The following is a 17,766-nucleotide window of genomic DNA, read 5'->3' on the forward strand; positions in this document are numbered from 1 at the left end:
AGGCCTTGAAGCTCAGGACAAAACACAATACGCCTTGTAGCTCAGGACAAAACACACCAGGCCTTGTATCACAGGACAAAACGCACCAGGACTTGTACCTCAGGACAAACCATATCAGGCCTTGTAGCTCAGGACACAACACAATAGGCCTTGTAGCTCGGGACAAAACAAACGAGGCCTTGTAGCTCAGGACAAAACACACCAGGTCTTGTAGCTCAGGACAAAACACACCAGGCCTTGGACAAAACAAAGCCAGGCTCAGGACAAGCTCAGGACTCAGGACAAAACAAACCAGGCCTTGTAGCTCAGGACAAAACACACAAGGTCTTGTAGCTCAGGACAAAACACACCAGGCCTTGAAGCTCAGGACAAAACACACCAGGCCTTGTAGCTCAGGACAAAACACACCAGGCCTTGTAGCTCAGGACAAAACACACCAGGCCTTGTAGCTCAGGACAAAACACAAGGCCTTGTAGCCAGGACCTTGCCTTGCTAGCTCAGGACAAAACACACCAGGCCTTGTAGCTCAGGACAAAACACACCAGGCCTTGTAGCTCAGGACAAAACACACCAGGCCTTGTAGCTCAGGACAAACACACACCAGGCCTTGTAGCTCAGGACAAAACACACCAGGCCTTGTAGCTCAGGACAAACCACACAGGCCAGGCCTTGTAGGCTCAGGACAAAACACACCAGGCCTTGTAGCTCAGGGCAAAACACACCAGGCCTTCTGGCTCAGGACAAAAACACACCAGGCATTTCATTTGAAGTAATTTCCCAAATGAATGTATAGTTTATGTGAAATAAAAACAAGTTAAAAGTAGTTTTAGTCAATATAACAACTGACAATAAACTTGAAACCCAGATGAGGTAAACAATTAAAACATAAACTCAGTGAAGCTGCAAGTCTGCAATCTAAATCAAAGTGAACAAGTCTGGTAATTTCCTGTAATTTGCACTGCGCGATTTATCATCGGAAGTAAATTAGTCACACATACCAGTGTTCACTTAATGGTGTTTCAAAGTAACAGGAAATTGGATCCTGTGTAATTGGCATTGAAATTATTAACAAACATAAGATTTATTAACAGCAAACAAGTGTCACATGTCACATATAACAACTTCAGTCAAAATCATTGTGAAATATACAGTCAGAAACTGAGACAGGTGGGTTGTAGATTACTATCGGACCGCTGGCTTAATCTGCCGGATTTGTCAGAGGGTCAGACGCTATTTGTGAACACTGCACATACCATCGATGCATCGATAGTTTTTCGTTTCTACCATTGATTAATTGCTATCGGAGACTCAACAATTGCAATGCATCGATACAGCCCTACTATGCAGTTGGGATACGATGATGACATGTGTCAAGCAAGTCAGCGAGCCTCACACACACGCACGCAGAGAGCATTTAGGGTCAGACGGCATGCACATGTTCAATACTGACTTGCCTCAAAATAGTCTACTTTTTGTGTTAAATTCGGTATAGATGTTTCTTTGGATTTGCATTTAGTCTTACACTGCACTTAGCAATATTCCAGCTATATGGTTTTGTACAGTAACAGATGTCTTACAACAAGAACAAGGACACCTCTAGATACATGCAATTCATATGAAATCATGAGATTGTGTAACCATCAATAAATGATTATTAAAATGAAAGATGATCTCCACGTGTTCAAGATTTATTGCAGTATGTCTCTGTCTCTCTGACCTAGCCTAGACTTATGTCAGTTTTATTCTAGCCAGGGTTTTATCTTGCCCTACAAAACTAGGTTATCCCTAATTTCTTACAAAAAAAAAATGTGAGATCATGGCAGTAATGAAATAGTGTAACGTACTGTACTTTTAATATGTTCTAATCATATTAATAACAAGACCTTTATGTTCCTTGTTGAGATTTTAGACAATATATCTATATCTCCTCCTGGTTTATAGTTGTCTGTGTACTGGATGCACATTTCTGCTTCATGCAAACCCTGGCCAGCCTTCTGAAACACGGCAGTTGAACATGGATGCCCCAATCAGACAAAGTATGCAGACTCTGAGCCAACCAGTCCTTGTTCTATCCCTCCAGTATCAAGGCCTGAACTGGGTAACAAGTACTATCTATTTAGGTCATTTGATATAAGGCACCTGAGGAGCTTAACCACGAACCTTTCGTTCTCCGGCAGACATTCTATCCACCAGACCATGGACACAGCCAGGGAATCAGCTTACTTAGTTTACAGTAACCATGGTAACGGGAAGAAAAGAGTGAGTGAGTATGGTTTAACGCCGCTTTTAGCAATATTCCAGCAATATCAAGGCAGGGACACCAGAAATGGGCTTCAGATATTGTACCCATGTGGGGAATCGAACCTGGGTCTTCGGCATGACGAGTGAACGCTTTAACCACTAGGCTATCCCACCACCCCGGAAGAACAGAGGCACCATTACACTCTAGGTATATATTGAGTGAACTAAAATTAACATATTTAATAACACAATTAGGCCAGACCAATTTTATTTCTTGTTTTACTGATTTTTGTCTTCAAAAAACCTAAAGGCAGGAGGGAAAGAAATAAAAATAAAACCACCAGTCAAATTAATATTCCTTCTAAATACATAAAGTATTTTACTTTTAGCAATTTATGAAGTGTATATGGGGCAAAAAACAATCTAAAAACAATTTTTTGTAAGTTTACATTTTGGGCCAATACAAACATTAGGACATTATTTTTTGAGCGGGGAAAATTAATAATTTTTTTCTTTTCTTATTCTTGAAAAAATAACGTCCGAAGAACAAGAAATAAAATTGGTCTGGCCTTTCCATAAAAGAAAAGATTGGGCTTTATAAAAATTGCAAATGGCTTTCATATTAATCAATAATCTGCTATATACAATGGTAGCTATGGAAACATCACTACAAACACAAGAAAAGGTCGATTATAAAACTGTGATTCGTAAGTTGCCATGGTTACATATCAAAACAAGCATTGTCACTAAGGTGACATAATCCCCCACCGCAAATTATGAAATCAAACTTAAAAAGTAATGAAAGTGAAGATCGTAATTTAAGATGAAAGTTAAATGTCAACAAAAACATGACCAGTCAACCTCTCGTGATATCTTGTTCTGTAGTTGTTCAAACGCACAAATATTTTCAAGACTGACTTTGACCTTGACATGAATGTCTTAGTGTATGAAATATGCAAAAATAGTAATACAGTAATTGCTTATTGAAAAACATTCAAGGGAAATCTTGAAAGTCTATGGAGAAAGTCCAGTGAACTGTTCTTGAGATATCTCGCTGACAATCTTTACATGCAGGTTAACATGCTGAAATCTTCAAAGTGTCGTTGTGACCTTGAAAATTAAGTGAAGGTCACCAAATTCGACTGGGGCCCTGCGCCTTCCCTAGGTAAAGCTTGGTGGTGAATATGAAGAAAATCCAGTAAAACGGTTCTTGAGATATCTCGCTGACAAGGGTAAAACGTTAAAGTCCCCTTGTGACCTTGAAATGAAGGTCAAGGTCACCAAACTTGACTGGGACCTTTCTTATACTGTGATGAACCTAGGTACCAAGTATGAAAAGAATCTAATTAATGGTTCTTAAGATATTCCAATTCGTACGTACGTACGGACAGAGCCTAATACTATATCCCCCGCTTCGCACTAAACGCGCGGCGGGGGATAATGATTCAGTGTTTAATAATACAGACTGTTATTTCAAAACCTGTCTGTGACTGTCACATACATTGTCTGTGTACAGTGGGTTGTTCTCTTAACACAATCGAATATCATAATAGTAAAACTCATGATACTATCAGTGTAGTATATCAGCAGTGTAGTATATATCAGGTATATCATGTATATTCTAATGTTGAGCACTGGTAAATGTGATACTGTAATTTATACAGCATTACCAGATTACGTCAAGTCTAAACCATGTACACAGGGACATGCCTTACACGGACTACATCTAGCAGAACATCCGACATATCCCAAAACACACAACATTTCTGATAACATCTGTCACATAAACAGTTATAACTTCAAACAATAAACAAAATCAATACAAGTGAAAGCAATATATACGCTACACAATATGACTACACAAAGCTTCACGTACAATAACAGTTCAGCTGAGTCGACAAAAGAGACATAAAAACCAGTGTGAGAGCCACAGCTACTATACAGAGAACAGAATCATCATGTTGTCATTCCATCAGGGTTCAACTTCCATGAATTTATCTTGCCGATATGTTTCAAACTACTGGGGTAAAAGAAATAAAACAAATAGAAAATTGACAGAAAAACAGCTGTTTGATTGCCCTGAGGTGATCCTGAGCTGTATCACATGTCATTCACTCACTAACAGTAACAATGAACAGCATTTCTATTTTGACTAGGTACATTACATATGTTCTGAACAGTCTTCATGGTGTTGAGAGGCATCAACCACCGTAACAAATACTGTACAAATATATCATCCACCACAGTACGACATTGGAAATATATTACCTGACGACTTAAACTTTACAACACAACTAATTTCAAACAGAAGAATACTTGATTCAAAGTAAGACAGCTTGTTTCCGGTCATTAGTAGACTGACATGGAGGTCAGGAATTAACCACAGGATTTTCTCGACTCTGAGGGACAGCACCAAAATTGATCACAATGAAACCATGTGTGTTTGGTTACCACCACTTCAGGGGAAAATCACTGAACAATTTATCACTAAAATAACATGATATTGCAGGAATATTGCAAAGGCGGCCGTAAAACTAAACTCACTCACTCACTGTGGCAAATTTTGTCAAATAGTTCCAAATTAGGAATTGCCCAGTTCAGTTCATGTCATCAGGTTTGTTTGCTGTTTAATGCCAGACTCAGGAATACTAGAGTCTGCACCAGACAAGCCAGTGATTAACATCATGAACATCGATCTTTGCCATTGGGATACGATGATATTGGTCAACCAAGTCAGCGTAGCTGATGACCAATTCTAACCCGTATCTTCACTGAAGGTTACATAGTAATATTATTTATATAATAACCGATGTTAGACCGTATAGTGGTGACTTTAATTTCACTGACTAATTTGAGCAAAAAAGCCCCTTCTGCCTGAATTGCCTGACAAGAACACTTAACTTGGAATTTTGTGTCACTAGCATGTATCACAGGAGTGAAGGAGGACCAGTTTACAACGCTTTACACAATATTCCAGCTATATCACAGCAGGGGACACCACAAATGGGCTTCACACATTGTACCCATGTGGGCAATTGAACACAGGTCTTCATCCCGTGGCTTTAACCACTAGGCTAAATAACTGTGTTTTGTTACACATCAGAAACCACCAAAAGTGACCACTGGAGAGATCAGCTCATCTCTTGTCTAGGGCATCATGAACAATGGATGACTTCATGTTTGACTGTTGGTGACGATGCTGTTGGTATGACGTTACTACAAACCACTTCGCGAACAAGGGAAACAATTTAACATGAACCAGCCAATCAGCAGGAAGCAAATTATCATTCTCATTGGGAATTACTAAAACAACTGCACTGACATTCTTGCATCTTGCGTCCGCTCCTCACGCTGAAGACACCTGGCTGTCCCTTTCTCTGCACTTCTCTCTCGTAACAGACAGTGAACTGTGTCAATATTTTAATGATAGTTTGTTAAACAACTTTATTATTTTTAGGACAAAAATTCTGCAAAAACCTCACAGAGTGGGTATGATGTTTTGATTATGATCAGCGTTTCATTGAGTATGTTATGTTTATTAGTTTTCGAGTTAGATTGCAGTTCATCAGTCCGCTTTTGAGCCAAACGGACTGTAGTACTGATGACAAGGTAGTGAAAGGGAACCAAAAGCTTAAGATAAGACGAGGGGGTAACCTAGTCAAGCATATAAATAGACGACTTTGCACTATATCAAGGTGTGCTCGCCAACTCGACGTAGGCCTTGGCTGGAATACGAGTTTATTTAATTATTAACTAGGGGGTAACCTAACCATGGCTAACCCTAACACAACTAAAACCAATCAGATGCGCCGGGTAAACTGCAATGTTGCCATTTCGGAATTAGTGTTGGGAATTGGTTGAAATCTCACAATTGATGATTGGTTCAATACCAACGACCAATCATCGAAAAAAATTGGTTAGCGTCATTTTTTAGATTTTCCTATTCAGGTTGTAGTTGCAGATAAGTATAAAGAAGACACATTTGCTTCTCTGTTGTTTTTTGAAACTGCACAAATTACATTTGCAAATTTCACATCCAGTGTAAAATTATTCAGTTCCAGTGTAACATAAATTTCCCAGATTCTTCAAGAATCATGACTTTTCAGAAAGTGAAGTGAGTTTTCTTAGAAATAAACACATTTTCAGGCCCTGACAACATCCTAGATATGTTCTATCATCAAGTATTTCAAACTCTATTACAGCGGTTCCAAAATCGTTTGTGTTCGATTATGAGAAAATGTGATCGATAGCTTGGTCGTTTGGCCACTGCGACCAATGTTCGATTATTTCAATTAATCGGAACACCTCTATTCGGAATTGTGTTTTTTTCTTCCTCTGTGTGAAGGAAATCGTAATGTCAAGCGAACTAATTAGACCAAAAAGGTAAACAGTTGTATCATACGTCTTTGATCTTAAGACAGATCATGACAGCACTTCTTAACTTAAAGATCACATATACTCTAGGGGGGGTACAAATACATAAATCACTAATTGGCATTGTTATAAATGAAACCCTGTCAGTAAAACTTCTCATTTCGATCTTTAATTAACTTAAATCGACCATTTTGACAACAGTGCACAATTCTCACCCGCGCATGAAATTTCAACCAATCAGAGCAGCGCGTCTCTGTGACGTCATATGAGGAATAGGTATGAGGGCCGATGCAAAATTCATGTACATTTCAGGGGGTAAATTATCTTGTTTACAGGTTTGTATAAACCTGAAATCGTGGCAACTGTTGTGAAAAATGAAAGCTATATGTTCTCACAATCTACTGTCATTGAATTTTGTCTCCTGCTTTGCCTAGTTTCCGAGTTACAACTTGTTTTCATAGACAATTCTGTCAAAATTCCTTGGCGTCGCTAGGCCTTATTTGTTCGAGCCAGACACTAGTGATAGCGAAAACGATGATCAGCCTCGCTCATCATGGTTACGATCATAATTTCTTCAACCTGAACAGTGGGACATTAAGAAGGGTGGATGCCCATCAGATGCAGTAATTTGAAAATATCCCCGGTAGTTCTTGCCTGATTGTAATAAAGTATCAAATCAGTGTGGGCTTTTTCAGGTTTTCTAATGCCTGGATGGTATAATGACTGAACCAAATTGATCCCATTTCTGTGGTTTTTTTACCTCGATATTTAATCATGTCATGTCAAAATATGACGTCTAGTACGGTACGTATGATATTAAAAATTGTTGTTACCCGTGTTAGGTGGTATAAACCTACACATGTTATTTGTCATCATTCACATGATTGTCAGTTAATTAATTTATAACAGGTATAATTAGTGGTAACACCACTTAGATTACCCGACAAAGGTTCCCATTTGGCATTTCTTGTGTCTGGAGTAAATACTCAACATTATAAAAGGTAGCGTGTATGTATGTAGATTTACTAATCTATACTGAATACACTCTGTCGTGTCTGTGTCTGCGAAAAAACAATGCCCTTCTTTCAAAGGATTAACCGCCAATACAATGATTGATTGCTCAATATTGGCTAACTAAATTACTTTTTTTAAAAGAAAGGCGGACATTATGCAATTAGTTGCCAGGTGTGCTATCTTAGGTTACCAATGAGACTATACACCAATGTGTAATACCTGAAACGATATGTCCCTTTTTCGTATATTGGACTGCTAAAAAGACACACAACAGCTGCAGATGAATGGCATATCACTCGTTTTTGTGGATATTGATGGATACATTCCTGGAACAAGGTAATAAATAGCCTGACATTGTTCCTATAACTTTAATCTGTTTTAATTTTAATATTTGCATTTTGTTTTTGTTTATTTGGCGTAGCATTCAACAGAATCATTGTTTTCGCCGTGAAGTGTAATGAGACAGACAACATACACTGGGGCATGTGTGCGAATTATGATTCACATTGGCAAACTATAAAATGTCTAGATATTACAGTCCTGTTATAAATTCACTATAAGTACCAGCAGATCGTCTGCTTTTTATTTAGTTTCAAAATGCATACAAGTATGATAATAAATAGACTTACAACTAGTCTCTGAAATGAACATATTTTACTGAAAAAAGTTCATAGTAAAAGAAAATATATATATAATGAAAAGGAGCCCTGAGACTTTCTTCATTTTCAGAAGCTGAGGAAATCTAGACTTGCCACATTTTCTAGATTTGTGTGGGCTTTCTTGGATATATTTGCTTCAGGGTCTGTACGAGAGACTAGATAATAAACTAATTAGGATTATAAGACCAAATATAAAGACGTACATTGACTAGTATCTACATACTGGTGAGTGGACGTTAACCACATGAATGTAGCAAGAAACTTATCGCGCAGAATTGTCACTTCGACCCCCACCTCGCTTCCGTGGAAGAAATCGTTATGTTATAAGTTGTGTCATGTAAAATCCTTTTGGTCATGATTCAAATACATATTTAACTACGAGTAGAAAGTAGTTTTGATTTTCTAACTTGATGAAAACAAACCATAATCTCAGTAATTCTAACAGACTTTAGCCCGTGACTTTACGATTTTCAAAAATGGCGGCACCCTGTCGCGAACATCCGCCAGTCTGAGGATAAATGCTATTTAGGTTTGTTTTCACCGAAAGTTATAAAATCAAAACTACTTTCTACTGGTAGTAAAATATGTATTTGATTGATGGCCAATAGGATTTTGCATGACATAGCTTTTAACATAACAATTTCTCTCGTGGCAGCAAGGTAGGTGTCAAAATACTACTACTTACAGTATTATTGTTACTTCGACCACAACCTCGCTTCCGAGGAAGAAATCGATATGTTACAAGTTGTGTCATGGAAAATCTTAATGGTCATCAATCATATACATATGTTACTACAACTAGTAAGTAGTTTTGATTCTTTAACTTCCGTGAAGCGATCTGAACACAAATAAGATATCGTTTCAGGCTTCCACAACGCTCGCTTCGCACTCACAACCATAACCCATTTTGAACGAACTGCAGGGTCCAGTGGAAATCTGTGCATGGTGACACCATCGTCAGACCCCTAGGAGCAATTGACGACAACGCAACGATTCGGCATGCCTTCGTTGATGTCGAGAAATCATCAAAATGACGAGCTTGAGCGTGCTACACAGTTTCTATACTGTTTATTTGTTCTTTAAGTACTTGTAGACATTAGTTGAACGAGTGATTATTGATATTTAACACACTCTGAATACGTTGTATCACATATTCGTTAACGTTAACCTGAAGTACAAGTTTGTTTAGGGTTAGGGTTTAGGGTTAGGCACCCTTTACAATCCTTAGGGTTAGGGGTTAGGGTTAGGGAACCCCAGCAGCGCTAATTAATCTGAAAAAGTGCGCCCGGTAAAGTGCAGTACTCCCCAAGTTTGCACTCATGCATGACAAGAACGCTTTTGACAGGTCATGTTTTGAAACCCTTCTGTATTCGTGCACTGACCTAAATGAGTAGACAATATTAGCAATATACAAATATGGGTCAGTTAATACAATATCCAAATAAAACATCCCAACACAAACCTCGTCATCGCTGAGCAAACCGAAGCGGTTTTGATTTGATGAGTTGGTTGAGTTCATCTCGCAAACTGGGAAAGTAGCCATGCTTATACAAACAGGAACACTTTCGCCTATGGCCACACGTGACTTCGTCTGCAATCACCGAGAGATGGCGCTAAAGTTTATTTATTTCTCGTCCACACGGTATTTATATTTCTTATTATCTTTACTATCTAAATATATGTGAAAACAATCACTTATACTTAGCACGGATACTTCAAATGAGATATACGAATATATCTTCGTTTGATGATTTTTATCTAAAAACGTTTATATACTACTAGTATAACAACGCCTTTTCATAAAAGATCTTCACGTTAGCCTTAAAACTTCAAAAACATATTAAATCAGGCATTTCAAATTTGTTTTGCAATTCAAAATTACTGTAATCAAATCAATTATACATTTAGACAATAACATATGATACAGTAAATATTTATAATAGCAGTTAATTTCTAACGCAAATAGTTGGAAAGATAGTATTATATCACGTGAACCATTGATCGTTGCTGTGCAACCAGTTGACAACGAAGTATTAATAGATCTCCAAGCTCGGGGCTTCAGTCTGTGAATATTATAACATTGTGACAGGAATTTCACAGAATGGAAGCTAACGAGGAGGTAAGCGACCAGAGAAGCGATCATTTGGATTCACACTTAAAGAACTAGAAAACCATTTTTTTCTGATAGTCAGCAAGTAATGTTCTTTGATATGACATCCTTATTTAGGCATCTTCAAACCAGATACAGATTATACCATCATAATAATATTGTCAGTGAAGTGTCTCCCGTTGCCATCTATTATTATTTTTGCAGATTCAGAAATTCCTTGATTGAACTATTTGCATTTATGGAATTATTGGGACAGCCAACACACATACTGATTCTTCCTAAGTTTCTAATAGAGTGTTGACAGTGTACTATTTACCAGGGAAACAAAACAAACAGTCCATTAAATCAGGTTTGTTGATTTGATGCTGAGTTGGCTATGGCTATGATACGGAAAGGTATTGATGAAAGAAGTAACCTGAAATCTCAATGTTGTTATGTTTTGACAATTACCCTGATGAAAAGTTGAAACATGTACACGACATAAGAAACTGATCAGGAGTTATGAATACACAATGCCATTTAGAAAGTGGTCAAATGTAACATATGTTATATTTGGGATTACACTTTCTTAGTAAAGTACAGATTCTAGTAATTTTGAACCTCATCCAGGATTCGCACCCAGACCCTCAGAGTCAGGCACCTAATCACCAGCACACAAAGTCAGACGCCTAACCCACTCAGCCTGTTTTAATTCAGTAGTTCCTTTGATTATTTATCAAACTATGTTATGTCCTTCACAGGGGCGTGTCATGCTTAGAAACAATGTTAAAAAAGACATATAGGTATATAGACCCAACCCTAATACCTACCCTACCTACCCTACCCTAAAAGGAAAGGGATGTAACAACGGAATCACCCCCTCCTCAATCAAAGTTAGATTTCACCACATAAACTATTTTTAAGGCCCCGTCGAGGCCCACGGATCGAAAGCGAGATGATTTCCCTACAAAATGAGCTATAAATGGTCACAATCGGATCATTATTTCAAAAGTTATATGCCACGACTCGCCGAAAACAGCTACCTTCTGCAATTCCAAGCCAAAATCATGGTTCACCCAAGACAGCGAAAACTCACCTTTTAAATTTGTTTATTAATTCCAGCCACGTTGACAGCACCTATGTAGGGCTAGATTCGATCGACAGCGCCATTCCATGGGTCTAAAAGCTTATTGCAACATCTACAAATCATTTCCTCGACAGTAAGCAGGCATTTTCTCCAAACCCATCTGCAATCATACTCACTTGTCGGCCATAGATGGCCTTGACATTCAAGTGATCTGAGCAGATCCGCAGAAACTGAATTGGGCAATCCGATTGGTGGAAAATATAAAATACTGTAAGATTTTGACTGTTTGCTAATGGGCTCGAAATATGAACTTTGCAATAATCCTATATTTGGGATGATGTACGGAACAATAAATTGTTAAGAATAGTTTTAGAGGTTGTAAAAATGCATTCGATATTGATTCATTTTTAGGAAATTATATTTATAAATATTTAACTTCTAAAATTATTCTTACAAATTTACTGTTCAGGTCACTTAAATGTCAAGGCCATCTATGACCGACAAATGAGTATGATTGCCAATGGTTTTGGAGAAAATGCCTGCTTACTGTCGAGGAAATGATTTGTAGATGTTGCAATAAGCTTTTAGACCCATGGAATGGCGCTGTCGATCGAATCTAGCCCTACATAGGTGCTGTCAACGTGGCTGGAATTAATAAACGAATTTAAAAGGTGAGTTTTCGCTGTCTTGGGTGAACCATGATTTTGGCTTGGAATTGCAGAAGGTAGCTGTTTTCGGCGAGTCGTGGCATATAACTTTTGAAATAATGATCCGATTGTGACCATTTATAGCTCATTCTGTAGGGAAATCATCTCGCTTTTGATCCGTAGGCCTCGACAGGGCCTTAAAAATAGTTTACGGGGTGAAATCTAACTTAGATTGGTTCCGTTGTTACATCCTTTTCCTTTTATATAGTACTAGGGTAGGGTCTATATACCTATATGTCTTTCTAACGCTGTTTCTAAGCGTGACACGCCCCTGTGATGTCCTCGACATTCAGAAAAATTACCTTTTAATGACACTTGATCTATTCCTTCAACTTGGATAAAATATACCAATACCTGCGTCCAAAAGGGCCAGTACAGGGGTGGAAGTAACACATTGCCCGACGTCCGAGTCCAGTGTTTTTTTTCTGTCGGGCAAGCAAATTTGTATATCACACTGTACCGGTGTCCAGTTGACTTTCCAATGTTAATTATGTTGTTTATTTAAAAAATCAGCAATAAAAAGGTCGGTATAGTGGGAAAATTATCAGGGCAAGTGACTTTACATGTGCCACTGTACCGGAGTACACTATCAAGATTAAAGTTATTTCCACCCCTAACTCACTCTTTGTTAATTTCAATGTCCTAAATAAGGTAACACTGTAACAAGTGTAAGAGGTGATCATGACTAGAAAATGAATGTGATATCTTTCCAAAAGAGTCATAGAATTCTGGCATGGATCTGTAATCTTTGTTTAGGGCTACACATTGTTTAAATTGTTGACAATCTGATCTCCTAGAAATGGAATAAAGCTACAGGTTTAATTAGCAACATACTGATAATTTCACTATATATGGATTCATTCACAGAAATGCAAACAAACAACGGAATGTGCTATGCTACTGCTTGACGAGTTGATGATGTTAAATATTTTAAGTGTATCCACATTCCTTACTTGCCACAGCAGGTATAACAAACATGCTAATATAAAATACAACGGACTTATGAAATCATAGTGAGTGTATAATGATAATAAACATGTGTAAAGTTGATTTTGTGTATGTAACTCAGTATCTGGTGTATCCGCAGTGTTGAGTGGTACCTGCATGACACCTTGATGGCACGCTGTTGAATGACTTCCAATAGTGGCCCTTGGTATTTCCTGCAGATTCGAATCTATTGTGTTGTGCATTTAATGTAGTGAGATGATCTTGTCTTGGTGTGGGTTTTTTGGAGGGTCTCCAATTCCCAGGTCTCACCGAACCCTGGTGGGTGACCCATTTGATGTACTCATGCCACATTTAAGAATTTACATTTTTTCATTTGCCAAACATCCAGGCAACTTGCGACACTATCTATCTCCCCCGCCCCTCACTCCCACACTGGAGTCAGGGTTTCACCTGGATTCTGTCTGATCACTGAGATACACATGATGAGGCACCCAACACACAGACTTCGGCTTGTTTGTTTATGTGCATGTTCAGCTTGTATGTGCATGTTCAGCCTGTTTGTGCTTGTTCAGCTTGTTTGTGCATGTTCAGCATGTTTTGTACATGCAGAATGAGAAATTTCATTGTGATTACATATTGCAATGTCAAACCACTGTAATGTGAATATATAGCTCAACCACAGGTACATTCAAATGATAGTTCCCACATCTGCAACTACCAAACTGTGGATGAAATTGAACTGTAACTTTTCACATCAGACAGTGAAAGTGACTGGTATGAGAACCTGTATTAGTTTTCCTCAAGGTAGGACAGTGAGGAAACAAGAAGTACATGACGCATATAAGTTTCTTTGCAAACTGTATTCAATACACAACGTTACAGGCCAGGTTACAGAAACAGATGGCGTTCATTAGTGGTGTGTGGAGTTGCCTCCCTTAGGTGGTTCAAATCCTGCTTTTCTGTGATAGTATTTTGCTATGCTCAGTCATTCCACCGAAGTGTAAACGTTGAAGACCTTCTTCACCTAAGATTCTCCTCTCACACGAACACAGCATGGTGTTAAGTAACGGAAATCGTGTTCACAGCAGTGATCAACCAAAGTCAGCAGTATTTCGCGGTACCTGATTTGGCTGTAATATAGCAATATTCACGAAATGAGACATATGTAACAATTTGCATATAGTATTTATTGTGATGCTTCCAGACACAGACGCCCCAGGCACCGGAGCTTGGACCAGGAGGGGTGCCCAAGGATGCCAAGACATCTGACTACTACCGGACAAAGGAGATGCCAGCCAGGTTCGACAACCCCAGTAAGTACATCATGAAGTGACACAAGACAGTCTGAGTCATTCAGCTCATGTGCTGACCCTTTTTTCAACAAAATGATCTTAACTGCCGTGTGTCACTTCAGTCGCAGTCGAAGATTGTCTTGTGTAATGGACTCATGGGCTGTGTATTTCCATTGTAAACATTAGTAATCACTAAATAACTGAATGTGAGTTTGTGAGGATCGTATGGACAGTATGGAGGAACTGATGGTGTTGATGTGTGTGTTGCAGACTGGTTCGAAGGCTACGTCGGGAAGCCCCAGCACCCCATGTACATGACGACATCCTCCGAGTATGGCCGTCGGGCACCGAGCGTTCACACCATGCCAACATGTTTTCATGCCAAGTCCCAGCAATTCTCAGAGGTATGACAAAAAACATTGTCAGCTATGCTAATACAAGACTTTGGGGGGATACAACATTATTTACAAAATGTTGATTTTAGAGATTATAGAATTGTATTTAGTTGGCATGAATTAGCTAAAAGTAGACAAAACTGTCCGCACTTGAATTTGGTATATGTCAATTATACACAGTATATTTTGGATAGAATCTAAGAAGTAACTCAAGTTGTTAATCCTCATATTTGAGAATCTTGCAATGATTTAGCCTTGAATGTAGGTTTGGTCTGTCCTATTGGATTCAGGATGTAATGTTGTGTTTCAGAAACTGGGCGTATGCGGCATGTACCGGAACCACTCGCTGAACACAGGTCTAGACCAGAGTCGTGTCTAGCTGTCTAATATTGTACACATTCACAGATCTCACATTCCACACCTCTGACTCTTGCTAAAATTTTAGTCAGTGTTTTGTTACATTTTATTATGAAAAGTTTCTTACATCTGCATAAATGAAATGGAAATGAAGCAATATAATGAAAGTTGAGAGTTATTCAGTAGTCTGTTGTTGAAAGTGGTAATAAACTATATCATATGATGATGATATTAATATTTCAAGTATTTAAAGTTACTGGGAACATTTATATAAAACTACATCCAAGTCTTATTGTTGATATCATGTGTAGTGGGGTGTTATATACATCAGTCCTACCAGATATTGGAGGGTGAGTTTACTTTCGTCGCTTGCATGCTGTGTGTGGAAATCATTGTATATCATTTTATATATCATTAAATCTTCCATGCATTGCCTGAGTTGTGTTCCCTCTGTAAGTCTCCATGTGTTCATGTCGTGAAGGGCAGTGGGGTAGTCTAGTGGTTAAAGCGTTGGCTCGTCACGCCGAAGACCCAGGTTCGAATCCCCACATGGGTACAATGAGTGATGCCCATTTCTGGTGTTCCCCGCTGTGATATTGCTGGAATATTGCTAAAAGCAGCGTAAAACCAAACTCAGTCAGTCAGTCATGTCGTGAAAGTTGGAATCTGCTATATTGCTGTTGTTGTGATAACAATTTATTGTTTAAAGTATTTAATTGCCTTCTTTCTTGTGTTGAAAAACTTTGTCCTACTGTATTGTGGTGTTTCAGTTGGTATTCAACCGAGAAAAAAAATCTCTTTGCCTGATGTCGCCCATCCTCGATATCTCCAGGGTATACGTTACGATCACTCTGCACTATATCCTGGATGCATCCACGCCTTGGCCCGATAATTATATTACCTCCCTTTGCTGGCTCCTCATTCTCACAGTAGCCAATCAGCTAAGCCGCCGTTACATCAGAGCTTGCCAGTGTCAACAGCTTGACAGCGGTCGCAGTCGCGAAGGTTTGTTCGCAGTACCACTCAGATTTGAGAAATAATACAAACAAATTGACAGATCTGAAACTTTACAAAACATGTAAAGAACTCCTTCCACATCTTCAGAGTGCCCTCTGCATCTATTGTGTTGCCAAGTTTAAACGGTTAGATAATTTAAGAAGTGAAAGTGAGTTGTGACTGGTTCGCTCAACTTCCCAGCGTAGACACCTGATTGGATAAAAAGCCAGGCAAGGGAGGTAATAAAATCAACATAGCCGTGGATGCATCCAGGGTATAGTGCAGAGTGATCGTAACGTATACCCCGGAGATATCGAGGATGGATGTCGCCAAAATGCATTTTCAATTTGGGCAAGCACAATATGTTGTCCGTGGATATCCATAGATGTTGATGCGGTTCAACATCTGATTGTTCTTACATCTAAGGGGGCGGTGGGTAGCCAAGTGGTTAAAGCGTTGGCTCGTCACGCCGAAGACCCGGGTTCGAATTCCACATGGGTACAATGTGTGAAGCCCATTTCTGGTGTTCCCCTGCCGTGATGTAGCTGGAATATTGCTAAAAGCGATGTAAAACCAAACTCAGTCAGTCAGTCAGTCTTACATCTAAGACTTTGGTGGTTCTTATCCTGGGTACATACCCAGATCATGCTTTTCAGGACAGGTATACAACTCATGTGGAGTTCCACAAGGATCTGTCCTTAGCTCTGTGTTGTTTACTTCACGCACAGGAGTGAGTGAGTGAATCTGGCTTTATGTCACATTTTGCTTTATTGTAGAAATATCAAAGCAAATGACACCAGAAAGAGGCTTCACACATTGCACGCACATATACACAGGGTGTATCAGTGATTATCATGTGGATTATCATTGCTACAGTCTTCAATATCCAAATCCAAGGCACCATTCCACAAACTATCTTAGCGCTACTTTGATCATACGTCTAAGCGCTATGCTTCAGGGCCAGGAATCACTCTTGTTCTACATGTGTGATGTCTTCAGTGACAATACCTACCTCAAAACTTAATGACAATAAGACTGACATTTGATTGGCTGGTTTGTCTAAGTTATGTGAACTCTATCATTATTTTTTTGCTTGATATCAATGTTTGAAAATATACACTCATTTTTCTTACAATGAAAGTATAACCCGCATTGTGCTGAAATGTTATGAAGCCTCTGTTTGTCAAGCTAAATAGGCCAGAGTAACCGCCCTTTGATTATGTATAATAGGTGCCAGTTGATTTAGACTGGTCTCCTGTCTAATCCCAAAGCAAAAGATGTTAAGTCATCACTGTTGAGTGTGGAACTGACCACATAGCCAGCTGACGGCCAGGCAACAGCTGGACTAAAACAGTAGTCTGCGCATCGCGACACAAGAACCACACCTATATCTGCAGCACGTGAAATGGATCTTATAAGTTCTAACAAGGTCATTCGTTTATCAGTCGGTCACCAATGACGTCATTTCCAAGGGACATAAGCCATGGTGTGTTTATTATGGACATAGAAGTAATAAAGTGCAAGACAAAAAAGGTTCATTTTCGTGTAAACCTGTCCATTAAAACCTTATTTCACCACAATCGCTTATGTGCGATATTCTCAATCTC

General features: G+C 38.9%; 1 protein-coding gene across 1 annotated transcript; it reads left to right on the forward strand.

Annotated features, from left to right (window-relative positions):
* The first annotated feature begins 10,274 nt into the window (after positions 1–10,274).
* On the forward strand, positions 10,275–15,592 carry LOC124278737 (UPF0691 protein C9orf116 homolog). The gene is made up of 4 exons (XM_046714503.1): positions 10,275–10,407; positions 14,324–14,432; positions 14,682–14,815; positions 15,117–15,592. The coding sequence occupies exons 1-4, from the start codon at positions 10,390–10,392 to the stop codon at positions 15,183–15,185; spliced, it is 330 nt and encodes a 109-aa protein (XP_046570459.1). The 5' UTR covers positions 10,275–10,389; the 3' UTR covers positions 15,186–15,592.
* The last annotated feature ends 2,174 nt before the right edge of the window (positions 15,593–17,766 follow it).

The sequence above is a fragment of the Haliotis rubra genome, unplaced genomic scaffold, assembly GCF_003918875.1.
Source record: "Haliotis rubra isolate DU_JTF1 unplaced genomic scaffold, ASM391887v1 Scf241, whole genome shotgun sequence".
NCBI lineage: Eukaryota > Metazoa > Mollusca > Gastropoda > Lepetellida > Haliotidae > Haliotis > Haliotis rubra.